At 39.8% G+C, this 13,176-nt stretch overlaps 1 protein-coding gene across 9 annotated transcripts in view; it reads left to right on the top strand.

The window, feature by feature from the left end:
- Nucleotides 1-13,176, top strand: part of FTO (FTO alpha-ketoglutarate dependent dioxygenase) — a 412,272-nt gene that overhangs the window by 169,300 nt on the left and 229,796 nt on the right. For all 9 annotated transcript variants that reach the window (XR_010318897.1, XM_010596082.3, XM_023555597.2 and 6 more), the window contains exons 5-6: nucleotides 2-81; nucleotides 7,032-7,175. Coding sequence is in view for 8 of the 9 variants with exons in the window: in XM_010596082.3 (XP_010594384.2) it covers nucleotides 2-81; nucleotides 7,032-7,175 (224 nt within the window). In the remaining variant the exon portion in view is untranslated. The remainder of the gene's footprint in view (nucleotide 1; nucleotides 82-7,031; nucleotides 7,176-13,176) is intronic.

Here is a 13,176-nt window from a genome sequence, read left to right as displayed (position 1 = left end):
GATGATCTCAATGCCACCCACCAGCATTGTGTTTTGGCTGGTTCACAGCCTCGGTTCAGTTCGACCCACCGAGTGGCAGAGGTAAGTGTAAATAAAAATGTGATGCAGATCTAATTGGATGTGACAGAAGTGGTTGAATGAGCAATTTATCATGGAGCTTTAGAAGGGTATTTGATAGGAAAATTGCTTCCATCTAACTTGACTTTAGCCTTTATTTACTTGCTTTTTTAAAAAATCATTGGGTTGTGTTGGCTACAGTTAAAAAATATGTATAGCATTTGGATTAAGAATATTCTGCTTATTTGGTTTTTGGGTGGGTAAATACCATTGGCAGGTGTGGCTAATTAGAGGTTTTCTAAGGGGGGGTTGTATCTGTCAAGGTCAAGGACAGGAGATGGCCAAAAGGAAATGGATTGAGTCATGTGCTTGTGCATGTTTCAGTTGTGTCTGGGCTCAGATGGCTGAGAATTTACATTTCCCTTAACTTTTTGGTCAGGTTTCTGGGCATGGGAGTGTAAATGAAGGAGAAAGAGTGGTGCCAAGGATTTCTGAGCTCCACAGTTATGTTTGTAGCCCAGACTGTATTGATTAACTGTGCCACGACTTGCAGAGGCTGAAGTTCAGCTGATCAGACTAGTTCCGGTGAGAAAAACCCGTGGTAGTCACTCAGAGGTGCTGTGTGCTCACTAAGAAGGGATTCAGAATGGATCACAACTTTTCCCCCTGCCCAAGCTTGTTATCAGAGCTTTGTCTGGCTACTTAGCTCTGCTTTATAGTTTAACTCTCCATGGTATCACAAGGTGACAAATATAAGAAAGGTGGCAGACGTGACACAGCAAAATGGCAGGAAGGCACAAGAACAAGGCCTTTTCCATCCCGAGACTATGTGATTCTGTGAGTCAGGTGTCATATCTGTCGGAAATTAAGTAGTTTCACTGGTGGCCTGGCCGTGTCGGTATGTGGCAGAGAGGTCCTGAGTCACTACTTAAGACTAGTGGCCAGGAAGCCCGTAAGCATTCCTTCCTCTCATTCTCCATCTCTCCCCCTTTCTTCCTTTCACTCATTCAGATACCTGAGTGCCTGATGTGTGTCCAGCACTGCAGGCCCAGGAGATAGAGCCATTGCCAGGGCAACTGTGGCCCCTTCCTTTGTGGAACTTAGATCTCACTTGGGGAGGTAAACATTAAACAAATAAACACCAAATAATTATCTTAGAGACCTAACAGTAAGTCTTCTAGGGAAGAAGGGAGGGAAGGCAGGGAGGGGAGTGAGAAAGGGAAAGAGGGAGGGAGGATGGAAAGAGTTAAGGAAGGAAGGAAGGAAGGGAGAAAGGGAGGAAAGACGGAAGAGAGAGGAAAGGAAAAAGCAAGCAAGCATTTATAAAGCATCCAACACGTTCCTAGTGTTATATAAAAATACTTTGTTTCTTGTGCTATAGGTATCTGTCTTTCTAGCTTTAACCCTTTAGCCTTGGACATAGCCCCAGGAACAATTCCCTTTATAAGGGCCGTGATCTGTAATGTTCAGTGCTGTAGATTGTATTTGACATTGGCTCTACCTGAAGCTGTTGCTGAAGATTTTTCTGTCAAACAGTACAAAGGCCAGTGAGGAACGTGGAAAGAGCCCTTTTCTTGTGGATTATATGAGTGTGTGACAACTTAAGTGTGTTCTTCTTGTGTCTTTGCTGGTGTGCTCTGGAAGAGTAGATGAACTCGTTAGTGCTGTGTTCAGAGGACTGGTACAAAATGATGAATAAAGTGCTTGGAAAAATATACAATAGTGGTTAAATGCGCAGACTTGGGAGCTAGGACCCAGGTGGAAATCTTGGGATTGGATTAGGGAGGGATACAGTTTGTACAGGAATATTGAGTGGCTATATTTTGACTTGATCCCAGGGTTTCAGAAAGGGAGTGCTGACAGATAAGATTCCTGCATGGGGGCACATTATGAAGAATTTTGGATATCAGATAAGGTGTTTGAACTAAAGTTGGTTGGCTGGTATGGGCTATTGGTTATACTTTGTATTGGTAGTGGCATATTGGAGGTACCTTTAGGAAAGTGAAACTGATAGGAACATTACTTAACCCTAGCAGGATCTAAACCAAGGTAGTAGCAGCAGGAAAAAAAAAAAAAATACCATGAATAGGCGGCATAGTGTCCGACATGGCCACTGACTGACTGAAGAGGAAGAAGGAATGCAGTGATAAATGAATTAATTGTTTGTTGAATGCTTTCCATCTGTCAGGCTCTAGGATGATTTTGGATGATTCAGGGAATGGCATTACCATCAGTAGTAACAGAGGGTTCATTAGAGTAAAACAGTAGTGAGTTCAATGTTGAACATGCTGAGCTGGGGCTGCCATGTCTAACAGACAAATGAGAATGTAGGACTAGAACTTGTGAGATCAGGAGACGTCTCCTCCTCCACTCCCTGCAGTGACATACACACACACACACGTGCATGCACGCACGCGCGCACACACACACACACACCCGCCAAAAGGAGCCCTTTGGAGTATCGCTTGAAAAGCAGCCCTCTGGTTTTGTTTCCATTTTTCCAGTGGACCAGTTTCGTACTATCATTAGAGTAGCAGTGCTTGCAAACTCTCCTGAGGCTTAGCTTTTTCTGCTCAGATGATCATAGTTGTATCTTTTAATTTTTAGTTCAAATTTTGAGCGTTAATTCACTTTTAAAAAAGAGGGAAATGTATAGTAACTCTCTTGGGAGAAAAACATAATCCCAAATCTGTGTTTTTTATTTTCCCTTTACTTCACTTTCATATTGTTTATAGCTGCTTTGGTGCTACAGTGCCTGAGCCGACAGGTTGTGACATAGATCTTATTAATACTTTAAGCCTAAAATATTTATTGTCTGGCCCTTTTAGGAAAAAGTTTGCTGGTCTCTGTTATATGTGATACTGTATGAACAAGGTTTTAAAAATCACCTTAGAGTTAAAGTAATTTTTAGAAAAATGAGTTTTAAGGTAAGTTTTTATTTTTACCAGAATTAAAAAACGATAATATTCAGTGCTGGTAAAGTTACAGTGAAACTGGGACGTTATTATGCATCTGGTAGTTTCTCTAATCGGTAAACTTCATGGAAAGCTATATGAGAATACTTAGGTCTTTGATATCATGACATATTTGGAACTCAAACTTAGGAAATAATTATATATATTATATAATATATATATATAAAACAGCGTTTATCCAGGATGATCAATAGTAGTGAAAGGTTAAACAGAACCTCAATGCCTTTGTATTATATGACCAGTTAATAAATTTTTTAACATCAGTGGAGTTTTAGAGCAAACATTGAAAACGGTAGTTGTGAATACAGTGTACAAACATGTAAAAAAACAGCATAAACCGAAACCCGCTGCTGTCGGGACAATTCCGGTTCATACACATATTGATACATATACATTGATTAGTGAACAAATACTCATGTACAGTTAAAAAAAGGAAAATAGATTAAGGTGGTGGGATTATGTTTTTATTGTATTTGAAAACTTTTAATTCGTCTTATATTATTGCTTTCAATGGTAGAAGAGGGAAAACATTTTTTCCCCAGTGATAAAGTTACATTATTGTTTCCCTCAATAGAAGAGGGAAAAAAATTTATACAACTTTATAGCCTTCACTTATTCTACAAATGTCCTCTCCTTCATATTCAATTAATATTACATGTCTTATCTGTGCCACACAAAATGATTTGCTATTTTTTGCCTTTTCATAATATGTAGGAAACAGATTGTCTTAAGGAAATGATGTTCTGAAATTCATTTTAGTTAATCAGCGGAGAGATCTATTCCTTTTTGTTTTGTTTCATATGACTAGATTAAGTCTGAAGGCTCTCGACCTTTTTTTGATACTAGGTTTTTCTGATTGTGACAGAACATTCTTGAAATTCAACTCAGAATGTCCATTTTTTAAGTTTTATATAATTTTTTAAATAGGTGATTATTCAAATAGGTCAAAATTCAAAAAGTACCAAAGGGAATGTATAAGTAGACAAAGTCTTTCTCCACAAGCCAACCAGCCGTCTTTCCCCAGAGGCCACCAAGGTTATCAGATTCTTATAACTCTTTCAGAGATATTTTATATATATATATATGTGAATACCTGTGTATCTTTCATAAAACATTTGTACATAATATTTTTACAGTAAATTTTGGAGAGAATTACATATCAACATATAATTCTTAGCTTGGCGTAGGCAGTGGTTTCTTAGCTGTGACGCCAAAAGCACAAGCAGCCAAGGGAAGAAGAGGTAACTTTGACGTCATCAAAATGAAAAGCTTTTGTGTTTCAAGGGCACCTTCAGGAAAGTGAAAAGACAGTTACAGAATGGTAGAAAATAATTGCAAATCACATATCTCATAAGGGATTTGTATCTGGAAAGTGTAAGAACTCTTACAACTCAATAATGAAAAAGATAAATATTATAATTTTTAAAAACGGCAAAGGATCTGAATAAACATGTTTCCAAAGAAGATATATAAATAACCTGTAAGCTCATGCAAGGATGCTGAACATCCTTAGTCACCAGGTAAATGAAGCAAATCAAAACCACAGTGAGTCACCACTTCATACCCACTGGGGTGGCTGTAATCAGAAAGACAGGTAATAACAAGCGTTGGGGAGAATGTAGAGAAATTGGGATGTTCACATACTACTAGTGGGAGTATCAGACGGCTCAGCCACTTTGGAAAATAGTCTGGCATTTGGTTAAAAGGTTAAACATAGTGTTAGCAAAGTTACTCAGCAAATTTACACCTAGGTATATGTTTAAGAGAAATAAAACTTGTACATGAATTTTCACAGCAGCTTGATTTCATAATAGCCCAAAAGTGGAAACAATACATTCATACATACATACACACACACATATGTATATATCCATCTACTGATGAATGGATAAACAAAATGTAGCATATTTGTTCAGTGAAATATTATTTGGCAATAAAAGGGAATGTAATACCGATACATGTTACAACATGGATGAATCTTGAAAACATCATGCCAAATAAAAGAAGCCAGTCATTAAAGATAACGTGTTGTTTGATTTCACTTATATGAAATGGCCAGAACAGGCAAATCTATAGACACATCAAGTGGATTAATGGTTGCCTAGTGCAGGGGAAGGAGCCCCGGTGATGCAAACGGTTAAGCACTCAACTGCTAACCAAAAGGTTGGTGGTTCGAACTCACCCAGCGGCTGCACAGTAGAAACACCTGCTGATCTGCTCTGTAAAGATTACATCCTAGAAAACCCTATAGGGCCGTTCTACTCTGTCACATGGGGTCGCTATGAGTTGGAATTGATTCAGTGACACCTAACAGCAACCTAACAGTGCAGGGGAGGTTGGGGGTAGTGAGTGGGGGCTGCCTGCTACAGAGTGACTCTAAAGATTTCCTTTTGGGATGATGAAAATGTTCTAAAATTGATTGTGGTGGCCGTTGTACTACTCTGTGATATATACTAAAAACCATGGAATTGTACACTTTAAATGGGTGAATTTTATGGTCAGTAATATCTCAGCAAAGCTGTTACTATATATATATATGTATGTATTTTTTGTCATTTATATATTAGGCCTGATCATAAGTTCTTTACATCAAATAAAACTCTATAGCTGTAAAAAAAAAAAAAAAGTTCCCTTTGTTGGGCCAGCTATACAGTATGGCTCCACCATAGTTCATTTAACAAGTTCCTTAAATAATGGGAAATTTAAGTTGTTTCCAGCCTTTTGCAATAATAAGTGGTGTTACATCTAACAACCTCTTATGTAGTCATTCTGTACTGGGGAAAGTGAAGGTGCTAGTAAATGAAATTCCTAGACAGAAGGTCATTTAAGAAGTTTTAGGGAGTAACCGTGGGAACAAAAGTGAGTGGCTGTTCACCTCCACCCTTTGTTTTTTGTCTGCAGCTGTCTGCTTCTGTGCTCCCAGCACTCTGGGATCTTCATATTAAAAGTCATATTAGTTAAGGCTCTGTTTTTGGCACAGAAACTTTGTTTTTCCGAGGCTTGTCAATGTCACGTTGTATAAAATGGCAAAAACCGTGCAAAGAATATTTGTACCAGAGGGTTAGCCTTCGAGGTTATTTCCAAGGGTTCAGTTTAAATGACAAATATTAAAATAAAAATATTATAGGGATGCATTTCCCTGTTTGGGTCAAAAGAATATTTATAGCTTGCTTTTTATCATTCTAGGAAATCATGTCATTATCAAAACAAACGAGTGCCTACTCCATCTGCATCCTCTTCTTTTCTGATACACAGTCATGCAAAGAAGGGCTTTGTCCATTTGACCCCTGTTTTGCTTCCGCAGATTCAGAGGGAGGTGAAGTAGTTTTCTGTGCCCTCGCTAATACCTAGGTGCTGAGTTATGCCATTGCAAGTGCTTGAGGGCATGAGCCACATCTCCATTATTTGAAGAATGTTCTGCCAGGGACTGCATCTGCCTAGTGAATACCTTTGTAGAAAAGGGAAATGAGTTCTCTGCCTTGTGTTTATAACCACCGCCCCCCCCCCCCCATTATTGTTCTGTTGGGTGTACTTGTGAACTGGTTCTACAGTCTGGTTACCGTCCTTTCCCACTGTTAGGGCCAGAGCACTTGAGATAAAGTCAGGGTCCCTGACATCTTGGTTAATCAGTCAGTCATCCAATAATTATTTATTCCATCTTTTACATATAGGACTCAATTCTAGGTGCTGTGGTATATCTGGAAAAATGATATAAAAATAGGATGTTGGCCTTCAGATTGCCTAGTGTTTAGTTAGAGATGTGAGCCCCACATAAAAAAAAGGACACGTGCAAGATGAGTGGCCCGGATAAGGCCAAGCTGGCAGCCTGGAACCCAGTGAGCAGGCCACAGCAGCAGTTCTCGATTTGGGGAGTATAGACTGAGCTATGGGCACAGCAGGGTAATGCAGAGGAAGGGGCAACTGTGAGCAGTCCTGGGAAGAGTGGTGCGATAAATGTGGATTTTGCTCCAGTTCTGATTGCTGCTTCTGTCTTTGCAGTGCTCCACAGGCACCTTGGATTATATCTTTCAGCGGTGCCAGTTGGCTCTGCAGAATTTGCGTGATGCGGTGGATGATGGTGACGTCTCCTTGAAATCCCTGGAGCCTACAGTTTTGAAACAAGGAGAAGAAATCCACAATGAGGTAAGGACTTTCAAGAACTGGAAAGGAAATGAGATTCTGTCCTTCTTGAAAGCTAACAAATTAAGCTGCCACAGTTTCATGCTGGTATAAGATGTAAGACTCCTAGGTCAGAAGTGAGGCACAGTAGCAGTAGCCAGAGTATCTGCATTTTTGTGCCAGTTTCCCAATCTTCTGTTTCCACAGGGCAACCCTAAGTGGGCCAGATAACCCATGCACATGGAGGGGTTGCAGCATACGAGAGAAACCTTGACCTTAGGGAATCTGAGTCTTTTATAATGGGCAGTAACCATGCCTGCTCTTTGCTCCATATCAAAACACTATCTTTGTCTTCTAAGACTGTAAGCAAACCTGCGCTTTCTTCTGGAGGGAGGCACTGTCTCAATTTTCCATGGCTGTTCACTATACAAATATTGCAAAGATAGTTTGGAACAAAGGACACTCAGTGCCTTGCTTGCCAGACAGGCAGAAATATGAGAGACCCATGAAAAATAGTCTCCCAAAAAGGACTGATGGGAATTCAGGGTGGGTCCTGGGTGTGTGAGTCGGTGCCTTGCTTTTCACTTATGAAATTATTTGCCATTCCGCAGTCTCTGGGTCCTATGAGTCAATGTTTCTCATACTTTACTATTCTCATTAATACTCTCAATTTTTTATCTATCTTTTGGCTGTATCTATTATGCACTTAACGTTTTTCTTCAAATCAACTCATTTTTTACTTAGATAATTTTTTTGAAAAAGAAAAATTTACGTCATCACTATAAGTGGAAAGCCAGTGTTACTAGGCAAAAGAGAAAGAAACCACAAAAACATATACACTGAAAATAGGAATATTATTACATTCAAGCAGATACCCTTGCCTGCAGAAAGCTCTAAACCTAAATTCTGCTTTCTTCATGTTTAAAAGGGAGGTTAGTGTGATGGTTGCATTACTTCATGAATTTACTAAAAAATTATTGAATTCTGCACTTAATAATAGGTGAATTTTTATGGGTGTTAAATTATACCTCAAAAAAATGGCTAAAAGAAAAAATAAGAGACTAGCAAGTGGTAAAGAATCATTGAAGGTCATCAACAACCTGAGACTTTCTTTTTCCTATAACCAGAAGGATTCATGAAGAATTTGAAATAGAAAAATGTTCTCATTCATTCTTTCAATAAATTATTACCAAGCATGTGCTAGGCACTGTTCTAGGTTCTTAGGATATGACAGTAAATAAAATAGACATTCTAGTGGAGGAAGGTGACAATAAATAATAAATGTAATACATCAGTAAATCATATGGTGTGTTAGAAATTGAGTACTCCCGAAAATAAACAGAGCAAGGTAATGGAGATTGCAATAGTTAGAGAGCACCCCCATTGAGAAAATGTCTTATAAACAGAGCCTTGAAGGAGGTCAGGGAGTGGGTCATGTGGATGTCTGGGGAAGAGTGTTTCAGGCAGAGCCACTTTGAAGGCCGTGAGGTGGGAGAATGCCTGGGGTTCATGGGATAGCCAGTGTGGTTGGAGTGGAGGGAGCAAGGCCTAAAAACTGTAGAAGATGAGCTCTCAAAGATGGTGCTGGGGGCTAGGGAGGAGCAGATTATGTAGTCCCTGGAGGTGTCTGTAAAGTCAGAGACTTCCCTTTTTATTCTGAGAGAAATAGGTCTTTTTGTGTGTGTGTGTGTGTGAATTTGAATTTTGTTCTACATTTTTCTCCCACCCTGTCAGGGGCCCTCTATTGTGATCCCTGTCTGAGCGGTAGATGGTAGTAGCTGGGCACCATCTAGTTCTTCTGGACTCAGGCTGGTGGAAGCCGTGAATTATTAGTCCTTTGAACTAATATTTTCCTTGTGCCTTTGGTTTTTTTCATTCTCCTTTGTTTTGCTCTGAACGTGATGAGACCAACAGATGTATCTCAGATGGACACTTGCAAGCTTTTAAGACTGACCAAAGTAGGATGTAGAACATTTTCTTTATGAACTGTGTTATGCCAGTTGACCTAGATGTCCCCTGAGACCATGGTCCCCAGCCCTCGGCACCAGTGAAGTCAGTACTTCAGGGTGCTTGGATGAGTCCAGGAAACTTCTGTGGCTTTGCCTTCATCAGGTTATGCTGACTTCACCTATATCGTGTGTTCCCTTTCTCTTCACCAAAGTTAACACTTGTCTACTATCTAGTTAGTGATTTCCACCCCACCCTCCCCTTGTAACCATCAAAGATTGTTTTTTTCTGTGTGTAAACCTTTTCTTGGGGTTTATAATAGTGGTTTCATACAATATTTGTCCTTTTGTGATCGACTCATTTCACTTAGCATGACGCCCTCCAGATTCATCGATGTTGTGAGATGTTTCACGGTTCATCATTCTTTATTGTTGTGATGTATTCTGTTGTGTGCATATACCATAATTTGTTTATCCATTCACCTGTTGATGGGCACTTAGCTTGCCTCCACCTTTTTGCTATTGTGAATAGTGCTGCAGTGAACATGGATGTGCATATGTCTATTTGTGTGACGGCTCTTGTTGCTCTAGGATATAGTCCTAGGAGTGGGATTGCTGGACTTACAGTATTTCTAACTTTTTAAGGAGGTGCCATATTGTTTTGCATAGTGGTTATACCATTTTACATTCCCACCAGCAGTGCATAGGAGTTCCAATCTCCCCACAAACTCTCCAACATTTGTCATTTTCTGTTTTTTGATTTGTGATGTTGGGGTGAGATGGTATCTCATTGTAGTTTTGATTCGTATTTCTCTAATAACTAATGGCTGCGAGCATTTCCTCTTGTGTCTCTTAGCCGCCTGAGTGTCTTCTTTGGTGAAGTGTCTGTTCGTGTACTTTGCCCATTCTTTAAATTGGATTATTTGTCATTTTTTATTGAAGAATTGAAATATTCTATAGATTTTAGAGATTCGGCCCTTATCGGATGTCTTAGTCAAAAAAATTTTCCCAGTCTGTAGGTACTCTTTTTCCTGTTTTGGCGAAGTCTTTGGATGAGCATCAAGTGTCTAATTTTTAGGAGCTCCCGGTTACCTAGTTTATCTTCTGGTGTTTGGGCGTTGTTATGGTTTGTATTCTCTTTATGCAGTATATTAGGGCCCCTAGTGTTGTCCCTGTTTTTACTTCCATGGTGTTTATTGTTTTAGGTTTTATATTAAAATTTGATCCATTTTGAGTTAATTTTTGTGTATGGTGTGAAGTATGAGTCCTGTTTTTTTTTTTTTTATAGATGGACATCCAGTTTTGCCAGCACCATTTGTTGAAAAAGACTGTCTTTTCCCCATTTAATGGACTTTGATCCTTTGTTAAAGATCATGTGACCATAGGTGGATGGATTTACATCTGGGTTCCTGATTCTGTTCCATTGGTATATGTGCCCATCATTGTACTAGTACCAGGCTATTTTGACTACTGTGACTGTATAGTAGGTTCTAAGAGTAGGTAAATATGAGGCTTCCTACTTTGTTCTTTTTCTTCAGTTTTTTTTTTTTTTTTTTTAATGCTTTTCTTATCTGGGACCGCTTTCCTCTTCATATAAAGTTAGCGAGTCGTTTTTCCATGTTGTTAAAGAATGCTGTTGGTATTTGGATTGGAATTGCATTGTATCTGTAGATCGCTTTGGATAGGATTGACGTTTTCACAATGTTGAGTCTTTTTCTTTCTGTGAGCATGTGTTTTTCAGGCAGACTCCACTGCACAGGCCTTCTATAGCATAGCAGTAGGCTTGGAGCCGACAGTGTCCAGGTGGGGTGGGGGAAGTGCTGGCACACTCCAAATAGACCCTCAGGGAGGCCTGCCTTGTTGCTGTCAGAAGCCCTGCCTGGAGTATGTTGGCTGTGGGTATAAAAAAAAAAAAATTTTTTTTTTTTTTAATAGCCTCCACAAAAGATACCTGCTTCTTAGCACACAGAAACCTTAGTAGTCCTTAGCACTGACTGAAAGGGGAGCAGAAAGACTGGAACTGACTCCCCTGGAGGCCTGCCCTGTTGGTTCCAGAGACCTGAGCTATGGGGTGCACAGGTAGAATGTTGACTAAGGAAGCAGACTTCACCACATGGGCCTTCCGTGGCAATTCACACTAGGATTGTAGCTGATAGTGTCTGGGTGGGGGAGGTGCTGGCACATTCCAAACTGACCCCTGGGGAAGTTTTCCTTATTGATTTTAGAGCCGAAGCTTTGGGTCCTGTCTCTGTACAGGCAGAGGCTGTGGTGGTTAGGGAAATGGGCTCTTTTTTCTGGGGCCACTACCCAACTTCACAGCAGCTGGCTGCCCGCATAGCTGGCGGATGGGCAGAGATGGTGGGAGAAGTGATTTTCCTTGTGACTCATTGTTGATTTGTTGATTCTTACCAGTCTGTAGGTTCCCGCTGCTTTTCTTTTTTCCTTGATTCAGAATCCTTCAAAGATGAGCACTGTTTCCTTGTATTTCCTGTTGCATTTGTGGGGGAGGGTCAGAACAATGGTTTATTTATGCTGCCATCTTCCAAAATGCTTTTATTGATTGATCTCATTTTTCAGTAGTCTGTGGAGAAGGAAGGTGCAGTTAAGAGGGCGATAGAGATGGCTTTCTGGATCACAGCTATGAAACTAAAACCATCATGAGCATGTTTTTATCTTCTCTGATGATTCAGAAGGCCCGTTTGAAGCAGAAGATCCTACAGATCCTTTAGGCCGTTATTATGCCTTCTGAGGCCCATGGGCATAAATTACCCTTATATTGTAACTGCTTAAATGATTGGGTAATAGTGAATTTTCATTAAGTGCATGTCTAAAATCAGGGAGTTTGGTTTATAAGCATAACTAAAACTCTGAGGGAACCTAGGACGAGCTACCATATGTTGTCTCCCTGCTGCTCAGGTCTTCAGGAAATCCGCATCACCCGTAGAGTATTCCTTGGCCTCAAGTCGGCTACCGCCCTCCTGGTGGCTTGTCTCTTATTTCTGCTCTGTTAGCTGTGAGCCTCCTTCAAGGGACTATGCTCTGGAGCAGGGATGAAGACCCTACCCCTGTCATGGTTAGAACTTCATCAATCAGGCAGTATGGTTAGGCTTTGATTTTTTTTTTTAGGCCTGAAGTAATATGGCTTCCGTTCTATTGTGAGTCCTGGTTCTTTGGTTTTTGTGCAGTGTTCACCCTGCAGCTTTCCCTCCTAATCCCCAGAATTTAGGAAAAACAACAAGAATTTTTTAAAAATTCATACTTTGAATCAAGAAGTTGGAAATACGTTTTGTTTCTTTGATTACTTTTAAGAAAGGTGTCTACTTCTTTTCTTGGCAATGGGGGAACTGGTGAGGGTGGCATTTAATTAAAATTCTGTAATATTTTTTACCCACAACATTGAAATGAAAAAGCCAGGCAATGGAGTTGAATAAAATGCAGGTCAATGAATTTGATTCCCACAAAGATTGTCTCATGGACAACAATCAACTCGTGAATAAGGCTCTGTTGGGAGTAGGTCCTCGGTGTTGTGCTTTCTGACTGGCTTTAATGGAAGGGGGATGGGCATGAATTGACATGAATGTTAAAACTTTTCTCCCTCAGAAGATTTCTGAAGATTGTGATGTCCTTATGGACAGTAAATTCTAGGCCTTGTTCAGTTTGTATCTCCAACATTTAATTTAGCGTATAGCAGGGTTTGTGTTTGTATGTATGTGTGTGTAAATATATATATAGACACACATACACAACTACTATGTACTAAGCTTATACACACACATATACTTTAAGTTAAAAATGTTTCAATTGAGAAAGTAAGAACCCTGTAATAAAAATAATAATTAATTACTAATATTATTGACTGCTGTTTATCAGGCACTGTTCCAAGTGCTTCTCTGTATTAACCAATTTAATCATTACCACTAACCTATGTGGTTGTCCTCATTTTATAGGTGACTCAGTTATTCAGTGGTGGAGCCCACTTTTTAACTGATTCCAGGGCCCTTATTCTTAACCATGCCTCAGAAGATAGTTGACTATCTGAGAATAAAATGAAGTCATTATTTATTAAAATGGCCAGGACT

The sequence above is a fragment of the Loxodonta africana genome, chromosome 21 (assembly GCF_030014295.1).
Source record: "Loxodonta africana isolate mLoxAfr1 chromosome 21, mLoxAfr1.hap2, whole genome shotgun sequence".
Taxonomy (NCBI): domain Eukaryota; kingdom Metazoa; phylum Chordata; class Mammalia; order Proboscidea; family Elephantidae; genus Loxodonta; species Loxodonta africana.
The sequence above is the reverse complement of the archived record's forward strand: the minus strand, read 5'-3'. Positions and strand labels throughout refer to the sequence as shown.